The sequence below is a fragment of the Hordeum vulgare genome, chromosome 5H (genome assembly GCF_904849725.1).
Source record: "Hordeum vulgare subsp. vulgare chromosome 5H, MorexV3_pseudomolecules_assembly, whole genome shotgun sequence".
Lineage (NCBI taxonomy): Eukaryota > Viridiplantae > Streptophyta > Magnoliopsida > Poales > Poaceae > Hordeum > Hordeum vulgare.
The window spans coordinates 492339712-492355880 of NC_058522.1; the positions used below are offsets into that span (position 1 = coordinate 492339712).

Consider the following 16169-nt stretch of genomic DNA (forward strand, 5'->3'; position numbering starts at 1 on the left):
CATCTTGATTTGCATGAGGCCACCATTGAGAGAATGGAAGGTCATGAGCGTGATTACGCTAATGAGATGCGGAGCTATCTCAAGCTCTTGAAAATGAACAAACCACCAAGGAATCTCTTGAGGAGACCTTTGCTCTCGAATTATCTGGATTAAAGGAATCTCATGATAGAGCTCTCGAGGTGGCTAATGATTTTAGAACTAAAAATGATAAGCTTGAAGTTGCACATGCTAAACTCCGTGAGCACTATGAGCACCTTGAAAATGGCTCAAGGGCTATTAAGAGTTCGCTCATCAAAATCGCTGAGTCTCATGCTCAACTTGAAGCTTCATATGCTAAAGAGCTTGCCAAGTTGCCTTCTCCTCTTATTTCTGATGATGATGCTTGTGCTACTAACTCTACTTCTTATGAAGCATCCATTTTAAAGGAGAATGTTGAGCTAAGGGCTCAACTTGAGTTGCTATCTAGCAATTATGGGAAATTGGAAGAAAGTCATGTAATGCTCACAAGCTCTCATGATGATCTTCTAGCATCCCATAGTGTGCTAAAATTAGCTCATGAGGCTATTACTACCAAGGTAACATCAAGTGAGCCTCGTGTGGACAATGGCAATACTTCTAGTCAAAATTCTATATTGCCATGTGCTAGTCCTCGTAATTCTTCTACTCATAATGTTGCTACCTCTTGTGATGAATTACTTTCCTTGCCTTGTTGCTCTAACAATTAAGCTTATACTTCCTCTAGTACTTGTGTTGATACTAACCATGTAGAGGAAATCGAAGAGCTCAAGGCCCAGGTCACTTCTTTGAAGAAAGACTTGGAAAAGAGTCATGAAGGGATGTCCACACTCAACAATGTCTCGTGTGGGCAAAAATCCCCGAATGACAAAGATGGACTTGGATTCAACTCCAACAAGAAGAAGAAGTCCAAAAACTGCAAGAAGAAGGGCCAAGAACAAGTCAAGAATTTGGCCAAGATTATTTGCTTCAAGTGCAAAATTGAAGGGCACCATGTTAGATCTTGTCCACTAAAGAAGAAGCCCCAAAGTCACAAGCAACAAGGGAAGCGGCCACAAGTTCAATCACATACTCAACTACAAGTTGAAGAAAGGCCTCTTCCCAAGAAAACCCAAGCCAACACTCCTCATGTTGATAAATCAATAGGGAAGAAAGTAAAGGATAGATGTTGCTACTTATGTCATGAGAAGGGTCACTTCGCTTCTTCTTGCACGAGAGGTAATTTATCCAACTCAATCATTATTGATGATATCTATTCTCTTGGGAAGGGTAAGGTTGGCAATGTGTTTGCCAAGTTTGTTGGTACTCAAAATGGTGTCAAGAAAAGTACCATTTGGGTTGCCAAGCCTATTGTGACTAACCTCTTAGGACCCAACGTGGTTGGGGACAAACAAGCTCAAACTTGATCAATAGGTGATTGTGGAGGACATTGAAGACTTGTATACATAATGAAGAATTAAGGGGTCTTCATCATTCATATTATCTCAAGCCAAGTCATTTGGATTATCGAGTTTCTATCTTATTTCCAATGTGCCTCCTTATGATAACTTGTACTTAAATTGTTTACATTGTTAGTTACTTGACTCTTTGCATGTTGTGGTTTTATATCTTGCATGTGTTTGTATATGTTGTGTCTTCAACTTGCTTATCTTGAGTAATCGAGTATGTGTATGTTGGTTTGCACATCATGTACATGTGAGTCTTGTATTGAGCCTTTTTGCATTTGTATTGAGCTCTTCTGGGACGCACCCCTACCACTAGCATAGTAGACGAGTGGCATGATATTGGTGGTGTCCTCCAGGTAAATGAGTGGCATGATATTGGTGATGTCCTCCAGGTAAATGGTGCACATATGATGAACGAAATCAAGCAGATATCCGAGTGTTTCCAGTGTTTCACGCTTCTTCGGATTCGTTGTGAAGCAAACTCGACGGTGCACCTATGCGCTAAGGAAACTCTTAGCTTTTCTTCTTGTACATCTTTTGATGTAATTCTTGGATTCTTTGATTAGAACCATTCAATTAGATTGTAATCTCTTGTCAGTTTAGTAAAACGAGGGATCAATGTCCAAATAAAAAGCTAAGCATCCTTGATAACTTCACTCAATCTGGTCAGCATGTTTATCGTGGAACCTAAGTAGCAAGCGAACGTTCGTTGAGAGTGATGGCATTTACGAATATATTTTTATTGCATTTTATTTTAGTGTGCAATGGCGATTTTAGTTAGTGAACGAGACGATTTTAGTTAGGACTAGTTTGATAATCCACCAGCTCCTTCAAATTTAAGAATCTACGGACCATGTGTGTAGCCGCTTCATAAATTGTAACTACAACTCTACGTGCCTCGCGAGCGGAGTCACAGAACGGAGGGACTCCGAACAGCCTTAGGAGTTGTTCGGCAATCCACCGACTTCCCTTAAGTTAAGAATCTACAGAGTACCTGTTCACTTGTTCCGCATTTTTTAACTAGAACTCCAACTGCTACGGGAACCAGGCATGATTCTAGGGGGGCAAGGAGGGGGCTAGACCCCCTAACAAATTGATTTTTTACTATAATAGTGATTGTTGTAGTTAATTTTTTTATTTCATATAAACTTTACCTCCTCTATGTACAAATAACCCTCCTATGCTTGCATGCGGGCTCCGTCCCTGCCGGGGATAGTCCTCGAGCGGAGGGATTCCTAAGAGGCCGTTAGTGAGCATGACAACTCCGTTGCAGTTCTGTTTCAGCCGGAAATTTTCCGTAATTTTGCCATCCGTTCCGGCGAATGTTCACTGGTTATGATTACCGTTACCGTAACATTTCCTGGACGGACAGTGACGCAAACGCAACAACGACAAAGCAAAGTCTCAACACTCGTGAATAAACAGTCACAGCAAGCTTGGCACATATCGCGGTCGCATCTCGTCATCGACTAGGAGAGCTGCTGCCTGGACGCCGGCCTCCAAGAGCAGCAGCAGCAGCAGCGCACCAGCAGCAGCACCCACTCAAAACTGCACCACAACACACACCAAGTTAATTGATTATAAGAGACATATTCTCCCTGCCCGGCAACGTAATCCTACTGCTAATCCAGAGACCAAATGAAGACGCACAATGGTAGCCAGGTGTTCGAGAACGCTTGTCAGTGAGGCACTCACCACCATGCTCCGAGATCGAACCGCCTTCCCGGCGGCTGCTCCCGGCGAGCGGACGCGGCGGCGTCCATGGAGAAGGCGGAGTAGTGCAGCAGCCGCGGCTCGGACCGCACCGCCCGCCGTGCTAGCAGCGGGGACGGCGACGGCGAGGCGTCGAAGTCACGCGGAGAGAAGGGCGGCGACGCGGACGGGGACGGCGTGAATGCGTACGGCCGGCGTCCCGGGCCGACGCTGACCGGCAGCGGAGACGGCGGCGTCAGCGGCGGAGACGAGGAGGACGAGGCCGCGCTGCTGCTCATGGTCACCCGATCAGGCCGGCCGGCACGTCGCGGGCGGTGGCACTGTATCTTTGTCGATGGTAGCACGATTACGTGAGCGGGACAGTGAGAAGCGCTGGGTCGGTCTGAGAGGCTGGGCCGGTGCTTGTGTATTGGCGAGCGCCAACCGCGAGTCAAACGTGCGTCTTGGTGTTGGTGGTGTGATCAGCGAGACTCGCAGATAGACCGGCGACGACTGCTTGGCAGATCAATCAACAACTTTTCGTTTCCTTCTCAGTACAAGTCTTAATGCCACCATGTCATACATTCTCGTCGCCAACAAAAAATGTCCTAACCATACCACGTGCAGCGGAAGATCCCCGGTCGCGTGTGCACGGCCCCTGCCGTACTCGCGCTCTGGACCACGTGCCCGTGCGCACACGGTGCACCGGTACTGTGGCACACGGCACATACTATAAGTTTGTACATGGCTCGCACTCTGCTGCGTACGTGTCCACACCACGCCGGCGCAGTGCGTGCGGTCGTCACGCGAAGCCTTGCAGGTGGCGGTACCTGCCGCCGAAGCACCCGACCAAGGAGGACCGGTGGTGGACGCCGCCGTGCCCGTGGGCGCGCGGCAGGGGCCGCCGCGCCCACCCGCGCCACGCCCTGCCCAGCCCCGCCCCGACCCAGCACCGCGCACGGGACGCCGCACCGGCGGCCGAGGCCCTGCCGGCCGCCCACGCCCGGGACGCCGCACGAGCGGCCGCGGCCCTCCCGGCGACCCGGGCCTCGCGCAGCAGACGCGCCGCCCGCCCGCGGAGCCCCGTGGCGGCCGCCGCCTCCTCGTCGTCGTCCTCGCCGGGCGCGGACAGCCGGTATGTCTGCAGGAACAGCGCCCGCCGCGCCGCGTACTCCTCGCGCTGCCGGCACCGCGCGGCGTGCTCGCCCTGGCGCGGACACCCAGTCCCCACGGGCGCTGGCATCGGCATGACTGGCGCGCGAGCTGGCTGGTTCGATTACGTGCTTGCTTGCTTGGGGGTGAGTCAGTGAGTGCGTTGCGGTGTCACGGTGTCCGTAGGATCGGTTTTATGGAGGTGGTCGGCTGAGGTGGGGTGGCAGTGCGGTGAGAGTGACGGGAGTTAGCAGGTGGTTGAACAAGAACCGGGCAAGTGGCAAAGCAACGGCTCTGTTTGTTTGGTGCCGATGGTTGCACCGGGACGCACCAACCCGACCCGGGATATACACTGCTGGGCACTATCTCAGTTGGCTCACTTGCCTGGTTGGTTGGTTGGGGGAAGGAGAGTTTTGCTACGGTGAAGCTTGATATGAGCAAGGCATATGATAGAGTGGAGTGGCACTTTCTGAAGGATATGATGAGGAGACTAGGCTTTCATGAGGATTGGATTAAGAGAATTATGCATTGTGTATCGTCGGTCAGATACAGAATAAAGATGAACAATGCATATTCAGATACAATAAGGCCACAGAGAGGGCTTCGACAGGGGGATCCCCCTATTTGTTCTTAATTTGTGGGGAGGCTCTTTCCTGTTTGTTGAATACAGCTGAGGAGGATGAAAGACTCCAAGGTGTTAAAGTGTGTGCAACAGCCCCGAGTTTCAATCGTCTTTTGTTCGCAGATGATTCGTTGGTTCTGCTGAAAGCAACAGAAGAGAACGCAACACATCTTCGGAATATACTAGCTGTGTATGAGGATTGCTCGGGGCAAATAGTCAACTACTCCAAATCAGCTGCTATGTTTAGCCCAAATACTCCAAACCAGGTGAAAAGGAAGGTCAAGGACATTCTGAACATTACAGTGGAAACAAGGAATGAGAAATATCTTGGGTTGCCAGCGTATGTGGGAAGGTCCAGGACTAACACGTTTGCATATCTGAAAGGGAGAATCTGGGCCAGAATTCAAGGGTGGGATGAGAGGCTGCTCTCTAGGGCTGCAAAAGATGTTCTTATCAAAGCCTGTGCTCAAGCTATACCCACTTTTGCCATGTCATGTTTTGATATTACGAAAAGTACGTGTGACCAAATCAGTGCCATGATCAACCGGTTTTGGTGAGCTCAACAGAAAGATGAAGGAAGGTACACTGGATAAGTTGGGATAAAATGGCTAGACCGAAGAGGGAAGGAGGGTTGGGGTTCCGTGATTTACACCTCTTTAATCTCGCGACGGTGGCTCGACAAGTCTGGAGGATATTGATCAATCCTGATTCCATGTGTGCACGGGTGCTGCAGGCCAAATATTTCCCAAACAAAACTATATTGGAAGCTGTAAGGACGCGGAATATGTCATACACATGGAGGAGTATTATGAAAGGGATTGAGGTGGTAAAACAGGGAATGCTTTGGCGGATTGGCAATGGTGAAGAGGTACATATTTGGGAAGATAAGTGGCTCCCAAGGGCTGGACAAAATTCAGTGATCACTCCGAGGAGGCAATGTCTTTTGACACGAGTGTCAGAGCTTATCGATCCATTATCCGGTCAATGGGACGAACATCTTATCAGGGACATTTTCTACCAAGAAGATGTTGAGGCCATTCTTATGATCCCACTTAGACAAGATATGGAGGACTTTCCTGCATGGAGTTACGATTCTAATGGAATTTTCTCTGTCCGTTCGGCGTACAGGATGTTGGCAGGGCAGAAGTATTCATAGCCTGACGGAGCTTCCTCGTCGGGAGTGGGAAATAATATCAAGGGGTTTGATTGGCAGTTACTTTGGTCTCAACCTTGTGCTCCGAAAACAAAACATTTCCTTTGGAGACTTGCTCATGAAAGCCTTCCTTGGAAACTAAATTTCAAAAGAAGGGGAATGGAGACTGAAACAGTTTGTCCTATGTGTAATAGGCTTGATGAGGATGGGGGACACGTGTTTCTTCGCTACAAACAAGTTAAATTGTTGTGGCGAGAGTTGGATATGGAAGAATCTCGTTTGAAGCTTTGCTCTTGTTTGAATGCCCAGGATATGCTCATGACCATTTTTCATATGGAGGAACAGCAACGTATGCAAATTTTAGCAATGATGTGGCAATGGTGGACAGCCCGGAACAAGAGGAATGCTAATGATGGCTCTCGGTCAGTACCAGAGGTGGCTGCCCAGTCCAGGAGATGGGCAGCAGAATTTGCTATGTACCTGACGAAATCGAGGGGTTCATCAATTCATGCAAATGGCGTTGATCAATGGGAGAGACCGGTGACCGAAATGCTGAAAATTAACATTGATGGAGCTTTTAGTGAGAATCCACGGAGAGGTGGCTGGGGCTTCGTTATCAGAGATAGCGCTGGGGTTGTTGCTGGTTTGGGTGCAGGGAAGATGGCGTTCCCGATGGATGCGGTTCATACTAAAGCGGAGGCATGCATCCAAGGGCTAACAGCGGCGATGAACTGGGGCATGACGAGAGTTGTGGTTGAAACTGACTCCAAGGTTCTTGTGGATGCACTGACTAAGGAGGAGTATGATAGATCACAAATTGGTGTTATGGTGCGGGATGCACAGATGCTCGCTGGTCTGAATTTCTCCAATTTTTCATTTAGATTCTGTAGGAGAAACTGTAATAAAGTGACGCATGCTATGATGGCGTTAAGGGTGTCGGGTGTTGCCGGTTGTGGTCTCCTATGGCCAGATGATGTACCAAATGGTGTTGTTGGTGTGGTGGCTAGCGATATTGCTATGCCTCCTGTTTAATATAGTGGTATTTGTTTCAAAAAATTATTTATTGCATAAATAAATCAAAATAAATGTATCTAAAATTAAAATAGCTACCTCACATCCGGATGAAGGAAGTATTCCACGTCCAGATGTAAAATAGCTACCTCATACCTGAATTGTCCATCACATGATCAAAAGCTAAAATACTCTGCGAACTGTTGATTTGCTCCTCATGTCCTTGTCAATTGGTTCGCCAGGCTGTGTCGGCCTTCTAGGCTTGTTGGTTTATATGGGCTGTCTCCTATTCTTGGGCAGTTGATTTATATGCGCTAGCAGTATCAACATAGCTTTTTTCTAGTTTTTTTTTTTAGACGTTAGCCATTTTCTGATGTTTGTACTTGGGTCATGCATAGAATAGGAAGACGCGGGCATGCATTTTCTTCAGGACTTTCCATCCTATTTCTCACTCTCTCTTTTCACTCTCGTTCTTCTTTTCGTCGAAAACGAAGAGTCGGCATAGCAACGACGAGCACTTGAAGGGAATTATATGTTTCATATCTATTTTGAACGCACATAAACTTGCTTCAAATTCATTTATATGTCTAATTTTGGCATACGACATACTCCGTTTCAACCTAGTTGCATGTGCATCTTGATCATGCAACTTGTCCGATCCTGATCTTGCTACATGTCCATCCTAGACACGCAATTTATCGGACCTTAACTTACTTGTATGTCAACCCGTCGTGCATAAATCTTTTTTATTTATTTTCCTCATTTTATCTAATTGGTGCACAAATTTTTTGAACACCTTTCCAAATTTATGAACTTTTTTCGTTTCGTGATTACTTGTTAAATTTGTGAACATACTTTTTCTTTTGGTAATATTTTATTTTCATCCTTTGTTAGCTAAATCTTAGCTAGATGTGATTTAGCGATGTCGCATTTCAGTTCCTATCCGTTTGACATGTTGTTGTAAATCTTGTGCGAACTTTTGATCGCTTGATGTTTTTGTCGGGCACGGGCCCTCATGTATCGCTTGCATTTCGCGCCCACATGTTTGTTTATGTGGGCCATTTTCAGGAATATTTTGTCTCTCTTCTTTAGAGGATTGTATTGTTTTAATTTTCACGCAAACTATTGGTCTCATGTTGTCAGCCGATGTACTCTTGTGTCACATTGTTCTATCTATAATTTGTCATATCTATTGCTTGTCAATGTCTATATCTATTTTCTTTCACGTTCACTCACGAGAGATAAGCTCTATGGAAGAGATAGGCTTTGGCTTGTGCTCGGTAGGTAGCTAGACTCGATCATTTTTTGTCCTTAGTGCAAATCGATTCTCAACATGTAATTGGGGGGGATTTTTTTTGTCCGAGTTGCAGCTCCACACGTGGTAAGCAATTTTCTTTGTCTCAGTTGCAAGTCCATGCTCAATACTCAACTTGCCCGACCCATTTTTCTCTCACCTGCAATTTCACCTTCGACGCATAAACTAGGGGGTCACCCTTTTATCCTAGCTGAAATTCCACCTCCGACATGCAATTGGGGTTAAACTCTTTTTGTCCCAGTTATAAATCCACCTTAATTACGCAACTGGGCTCTGTTCACTTTTTGTCCCAATTCTACGTCCACCCACGACACGCAACTAGGGGAGGGGGTCGATCCACTTTTGTCCCCGTTGCAAATCTATCACTCACCTACAATTGGGGGACCACTTCTTTTTGTTCCAATTGTAAGTCCATCCTTGATACACAACTCATCCCAACCCACTTTTTTCACTTGCAAGTCCACCTTGACACGCAATTTGGGGCCCGATCCTTTTTGCCGCAGTTGCAACTCCATTCGCGACGTGCAACTCGGGGTGACCCTTTTTGTTGTCCTTATTGCAAGTCTATCCTTGATACACAACTAAGACCTGCCTATTTTTTTTGTCCCAATTACAAGTTCATCCTTGACACGCAACTAAGGAGAGTGGCAACATTTTTTAACGGTTACAACTCAAACACCGACATGCAATTGGGGTCAATTTTAGTTCGAGTTGCAAGTCCACGCTCGATACGCAACTCAGCCCAAGCCACTTTGTTCCAGTTGCAAGTCCATCCTTCACACGCAATTGGGGACCCATCCTTTTTCGTAGTTGCGACTTCATCTCCGACACGCGACTCGGGGGGCACCCTTTTTTTACCCAATTGCAAGTCCGCCCTCGATACGCAACTAAATAAAAATATCAATATTTTTTAGTCGCGTACAAAACATGTCATTTTGGTGTGTCTTTTTTACACAGAAACAACCCATGTTATGTCATGACAACTAAAAAAATCAATCATAGAGGCAAAAAAAACAACGTATAACCCAGCTAAAACAAAAACACTTTGCCTTAAAAAACTAAAACAAGAACACCGTGCAACCAAAAGAAAGGTACAGCCAAAAAAAAGGATGCCCCATCAGAAAGAAGCAGCACAATTTACAACCTAAGAGGACAACAATATTTAGATGTGAGGTATTATTTCACATCTAGATGATATATAGCCAGACCCTTTTATTTTTTACTTTTTTGACATTTCAGTTGTATACATTTGCCAACAAATATATTTTTAGGAAATTATAGAATAAACTTGCAGAGGCATACTCGAGCGAGCCTGTCGTGCTTTCCACCTTGGGCCCACGTGGCAGATTGTCGACCTTCCGCAAAGGAGTTGCGAGTGAGCGACGGGGTTTGGACCGGCCCGTTAATACTTTCATCGATCCTGTTTTGGAAACCTTCTAGAGGTTTCCAATCGGTTTTTTCTGGTTTTGGTAATTTTCTAGCAGATTTCCTGAACCGTTTTTTCTTTTTTTTCATTTTCTTTTTTCTTTATTCTTTTTTGTTCTTTTTTCTGTTTTCTGTTTCAAAAATGTTCTTGATTTTTAATAAATGTTTTAGAATTTCAAAAAGTGTTCCGGAATTTGTGAAAATGTTTCGGAAATTGAGAAATGTTTCGGAATTTTCAAAAATATTCTGTAATTTTCAAAAATGTTCCGGAATTTTATCAAAATGTTCTGGATTTTTAAAAAATGTTTCCGGAATTCGAAAAAATGTTCCCGGATATGAATTGTTTTTTACGGAGTTTGTAAAAATATCCCGGAACTTTAAAATGTTCTGGATTTGAAATAGTGTTCCAAAATTTTAGGAAATATTCCAGAATTTGAAAAAACAATGTTCTGGAACTTGAAAAAAATGTTACTGACTTTTCAAAAAATTGTTTCAAAATGTTTTTGATTTTTCATAAAAATTATTTCAAAATTTGAAAAAAATGTTCTGGAATTTGAAAAAAATGTTTTATAAAATACTTTTTGGAAATTTCACGTGCTGTTTTGTTTTTTTTGTCTGCTTTTAGTTTCTTTAAGTTCCGCCCTGTAAATGTGTCACCTGGGGCGTGCTTGTTGTGGTGCCTATGGGGGTATGTGCGTGAGAGACAGTTTTTTGGTTCGATTCCTATTGCAAGCGGTTTTTTAACTTTTGTTTCACTAAGCTACCCCAAATGGGCCGGCCCATGGTGCGTGGCGCCCTCTGCGAAACCCCTAGAACTTGCCGCAATAAGCTGCGAATAGGAGGTCCCTAAAAATGCTGCAGCATCTAGGGCTGAACTTGACAGAGGTTAACAATAACGGGCAATTATTATGTGCCAAAAAAAGACACATGGAAAGATGTGAATCGTCAAAACTTTCGTTCTCAAGAACCACCACACACCTTCACACCGGGTTTCGCCTGGGATATGCCAGCGCTATTTTTACGTCCTGGGGCGCTGGGAGCGTGGCTGGGCCGTTTTTTTGCCAAATGGCGCCTCCGAGCCTAATACCGAACCTAAAAAAGTTGTCCTGAGGGCATCTTAGGGGCACGGGTAGAGATGCTCTAAATACAAGTCTTTTTTAGAGATTTCATTACGAACCACATACGGAGCAAAATAAGTGAATATATATATATATATACTTTAAAATATGTTTATACATCCGTACATAGTTTTTATTAAAATCTCTAAAAAAAAATAGAAGCGGAGGAAGTACAACATAGTGCATAACTGACTCTTTTAACTGAGAAAGCCAACACTTATGACCGATCAGAGATCACAGCGACTTTACATGAAGTTCTGCAGCTTACTGAGAATATGGAACACTTCCAACTTCAGTTTACCAAGAGAGAAGCAAATGATCTTGCTCATCTTTGCACAAAACAGGCTAACCAGTTAGACATATATGCTTATGGTCTTATGGATCAATTATATTCCTGTGTTGCTAGTAGCTTGTACCAGAAAGGACCATGATCCTGTTTAATTATAATACAAGCTCTTTTGTTTTGAAATCAAGAACATAGTCATTTCCAAGCTACCTACTAGGCAACACCACTCGCAGCAGAAATCTTGGACCCAGCACTTAGTTCAGATGCCAGCATGACTTACCATCAGCGAATACCAGGATTAAAGATGCTCAAGTAACAATTTGACAATACTCGTATAAATCCCCTTGTGTGCACTAAGGCGTGGATGAGGGTTAAGAAGTATGCACGGAGATTGAAGGAGACACAGAAGTAGTCGATGTCCATGATAATCATACGGTGTACAGAGTAGACTGGACGCGGAAAGGCTATTTTATCATCACTCAGATTGCAAACAACTGGAGATCTGCTAACCATGTTTCTATGCATGCATCAAGCCGAACTGTAAAGTTTATCACTGATGTTGTACACTTGATAACGCAGTATTTTCGACATGTACAGTACAGAAAGGCCACCTTCCTGTTCAGAGAAAACTTTTAAAACTCCCAACTGTATTTTCGTTCTGAAAATATATGATTCAAACACAGTAACTGCAGAGGCAAACAGAAAATGCAGGAGGTGAGTCACAAGCCTACCTCAACTCTATGGAAGGCGATGGCCATTACACAAAATGCAGGCAAGTCACAAGAGCAGGTAAAGGCAAAACCAGCCAGCTTGATTTGGGCCCAATTTGATACACGGCCACGGAAAGAGATATTGGAAAGGACGAACTGATGAGATTCAGCATCCTGCACAAACACTAGAAATCAACCGAGCAAGAGATTGAAGGTGAATTAAGGGCCAAACGACGCTGCAATCTCATAGTTCTTTAATGGTGTACACGTAATAACACGGCATTTTGACATGTACAGTATAGATCTCCAACAGTATTTTCATTCTGAGTATCAACAGGCGCAGACCACAGATGAATGGGCAGAAGAACTAGGCTAACTTCCTCCCTCAAGAGGAATATAAAAATGCAGGGAGGTCTCAGAAATAAAACACGGGCAGCTTGATTTGGGGGCAGTGTGATACAGAGACACGGAATGGTAAGATTGAACATCACGCACAAATCAACGAACTGGGCAGGGGAATGCAGGTGAACTCTCAAGGGCAAACGTCACTGTAATTTCCAAATTCGATTTTTCATTCAGTCTTTGGCACTAGTACATCAATCCCAACATCACGCAGGAACAGAGCAGAGCAGAGCAGACAACACCGAAGAGACCACGAACCCTAGACAAATACTACTAGCCTTGTAGTAGTAATCTGGTAGCCGGCTGGAGGGGGGCCGGCCTAGCCGCCGAAGCCGTAGAGGGTGCGGCCCTGCCGCTTGAGCGCGTAGACGACGTCCATGGCGGTGACGGTCTTGCGGCGGGCGTGCTCGGTGTAGGTGACGGCGTCGCGGATGACGTTCTCGAGGAAGATCTTGAGCACGCCGCGGGTCTCCTCGTAGATGAGCCCCGAGATGCGCTTCACGCCGCCCCGCCGCGCCAGCCGCCGGATCGCCGGCTTCGTGATCCCCTGGATGTTGTCGCGGAGCACCTTCCGGTGGCGCTTGGCGCCGCCCTTCCCCAGCCCCTTGCCGCCCTTGCCTCTCCCCGACATCTTCGCCGACGCCGCCGCGGCTTCTGTCGGTCTCTCCGGTGGGGTTCGCTGGTGTTGGGACTGGGAGTGGTGGAGGTGGAGGATGGTTGATGTTGGATCTGTGGGGCGTCGTGGGTTATATAGAAGACGGAGTGATCGAGGGGCTGGGAGAGGCCGCGATCCGCGTGACGCGTGGTTCACGCCGTTGGATGGGAGATGGATGGTAGGGGATGGGCTGGGAGGGGCGCTGCGGATCGGTGACGTGGCAGGGCAGTGAGAGGTGGGCGCGGGTCGATTTCGGCTGATGGCGGGGATTTGCGCGCGCGTGCGAATTTTCAGGTCTATTTTTGCAGGGGGCAAACACTTGTACAGACACGTGTGAGCTGGGCATCCTCGGGCCGGGCTTCTGTAAAGCCCGCACCTGAAATATTTACAATACCTAATTTTATAATAATTTTACATGATCGCATTCAAAAATGAAACATTTACTATACCTAAATTTCTCATGAGACATTTACAATACCTCGAAAACACATGAAATATTTACACGATCACGTTCAAAATAAGGAATTTTTTACGCCACAATGTTTTCCCTAATTTTAATATATTTGTTGATGACGAATGATTTTTCGCTAACCTTATTATGAGGGGGTGAGGTAGTAGAGAAAGTGTGTTTTGGAGTCGAATGATGTTGAATGACATGAGATACTCATCATCCCCAATGACACAGCCGAAGACCTCAGCGTCGTCATCGATGGCCTGTCCGTGGAGCACGTCTCCTCGACATAGAGGAAGAAGTTGGAGCGCGCCTTGTCGGTTTCATCCATGGACAATGTGTTGCTCACCGCGGCGACCGTAGTAGCATCGCCACCCACGGTGATCCTGGAGTTGCACATGTTGAAGGTGAGCGAGTAGGTGTTGGTGGTGAGTGTGATGTGCAACAAGCAGCACGACGCAATGACAAAGGTATGTCATGCGATCGAGGAGCTCCGTCTCAAGATCATCACCGCCAACATCACCACCGTCTCCAAATGCCGCATGCACACACTCTTCGTCGAGGTACATAGCCTTCACCCTTCATGATATATCAGCAACAATTCTTTCGCTCGTTGTTATCTCATGACTCTGTTCCTGCTTCAGTTACGCACTCTCTAGTGTTGCTCGCGACGACACACGTGACCCATATGTGTGTTCCACGTTTTCTTCGGTGTTATTGCCATGGTTACCATCGTCTCCACTCGTTGCGAAGGCGTATAATAGTGTTTGATGAAATGTATGAGTCAATTAGTTTTTTTACTCCGCTAAGTTTAGAGAATCGGCTAAAGACGACCAAAACTTAAAGAAGTAAAAATACTCCAGTAAGGTTTACTCGGTTGTTTACTGCTCTAAAATTTAGGCAATCTAGGAAATCGGCTAGAGAGCCCTTAGGTGGGTTGTTGAAAAGACCTCAATGACGCATAGAGGGGGGGTGAATAAGCTATTTAAAAACTTCTTCGGATTTGGCTTGAAACTAATGCGGAAATAAACTAAGAGGGTACTTGTCAAGCACAAATCCTAAATGCACTAGGCACTGCAACGTGTATCAACAACACGATCTACCAAGATGGACACAATACAGTTACTAACAAGCCCAAGTAAGTTACACAAACTTACTTGAGCTATATCACACGACAAGTAGGTGAACAACACAAGATACTAGATCACACTATATCACACGATATATCAAAAGCTGCAAGTATGAACGTGTGGATATAGAAGGTATGCTTGAATGATTAATCTTGTACGAGAAATAGCCAACACAATATAATGAGCACAAACAATATGCAATGTATGTATGCTCAAGTAACACAAGTAAACCACAAGTAAGGAGTTAGGGTTAAGGATAACCAAGGTCACTGAGACGAAGATGTATCCCGATGTTCACTTCCTTGGAGAGAAGCTAGTCACCGTTAGAGAGGTGGATACTACCACGAAGGCACACCAACGCCACGAAGGCTCACCCTATTCTCCCTTTGAGATAACACCACGAAGGCGTTTCTCAACCACTAGTGGTAAGCCTTTGAGGTGGCTTCCAAACCCTCACAAACTTTTCCGGGGGTAATCACACGGATTGATTCCTCTCCGAAGAACTCCTACCGCCTAGGAGTCTCCAATCTCCAAGAGCAACAAGATCACGGGGAATGCACAAAACTTGCTCAAATCTCAAATAGCTTGGGTTGAGAGGAGGAGAGGGAGACGATCTATCTTTTGATTGGAACAACTCTCAAAGGGGCTCGTAAATGCTCTTGGGATCTAAGATTTGGTGTGAGCAAATGTGTGTGAGGTAGAAGTGTGTTCTTATGAGGATAAGGTTGTGTTGGGCAACCCTCTCACGAAGTGGGAGGGGTATTTATAGTGGGGAGAGAAAAACAGCCGTTGGGGACACTTTAAGTCACACAGGGTCCGGACGTCCTACAGTTTTCGGAAGTCCGGGCGACCGCGAGGGGTCGGTCGTCCCAGGCGTGTAGATATCACTAAAAATACTGTGAATTGAACAACGTCCGGACGTCCGGAGAAGGCCGGAAATCCGAGTTATTCGACTCAACTTCTGCTGGTGGGAGGATCCGGATTTCCGAAAGGGGACGGACGTCCGACCCTCGGACGTCCGGAGGGAGCCGGAAATCCGAGTTATAGGGCTCAAGTACTTCTGGTGCAGGACTCCGGATTTCCGAAGCCTGTCGGTCGTCCGACCCTTGACCGGCCCTGAGACGTCCGGAGGGAGCCGGAAGTCCGAGTTATATGGCTCAAGTTTCTCTGGTGCATAGTTTCGGAATTCCGAAGCTGGTCGGATATCCGGGCCTGAGACGTCCGGAGGGAGCCGGAAGTCCGAGTTATATGGCTGTGATTTCTCTGGTGCATAGTTTCGGAATTCCGAAGCTGGTCGGATATCCGGGCCTCAGACGTCCGGAGGGAGCCGGAAGTCCGAGTTATATGGCTCTGATTTCTCTGGTATAGGATTCCGGATTTCCGAAGCAGCCGGTCGTCCGGCCCTCGGACGTCCGAAGGAAGCCGGATGTCCGAGGCACTGGTTCTGTTTTCAGATAACAGCAGAGTAGTGGAGATGTGGTCTGAGCAGAACAGTGGAGATGTAGTTTGAGCAAGTTCATCGCAAAACCTGTGATCCCCTCTTAATAGTGCGGGGTCCCTAAAGACTCAAGAATCATAGAAGGGGTA

The 16169-nt window shown here is 46.2% G+C and overlaps 2 protein-coding genes across 2 annotated transcripts; both read right to left on the reverse strand.

Moving 5' to 3' along the window:
- Window positions 1-2751: 2751 nt before the first annotated feature.
- On the reverse strand, window positions 2752-4054 carry LOC123397982. The gene is made up of 2 exons (XM_045092491.1): window positions 3156-4054; window positions 2752-3008 (listed from the first exon to the last, which is right to left on the reverse strand). Exons 1-2 carry the CDS (start codon window positions 3449-3451, stop codon window positions 2930-2932), a joined length of 375 nt encoding a protein of 124 aa, XP_044948426.1. The 5' UTR covers window positions 3452-4054; the 3' UTR covers window positions 2752-2929.
- Window positions 4055-12495: 8441 nt separating this feature from the next.
- LOC123399921 (histone H4) lies at window positions 12496-13059 on the reverse strand. The gene has a single exon (XM_045094304.1). The coding sequence runs from the start codon at window positions 12975-12977 to the stop codon at window positions 12666-12668; it is 312 nt and encodes a 103-aa protein (XP_044950239.1). The 5' UTR covers window positions 12978-13059; the 3' UTR covers window positions 12496-12665.
- Between the last annotated feature and the right edge of the window lie 3110 nt (window positions 13060-16169).

Coding starts and splice junctions, on each gene's coding strand:
- LOC123397982 (XM_045092491.1), bottom strand. CDS start 3,451: ATGAGCAGCAGCGCGGCCTCGTCCTCCTCGTCTCCGCCGCTGACGCCG. Junction 3,009..3,155: donor TTCGATCTCGGAGCATGGTG/GTGAGTGCCTCA, acceptor GTTGTGGTGCAG/TTTTGAGTGGGTGCTGCTGC.
- LOC123399921 (XM_045094304.1), bottom strand. CDS start 12,977: ATGTCGGGGAGAGGCAAGGGCGGCAAGGGGCTGGGGAAGGGCGGCGCC.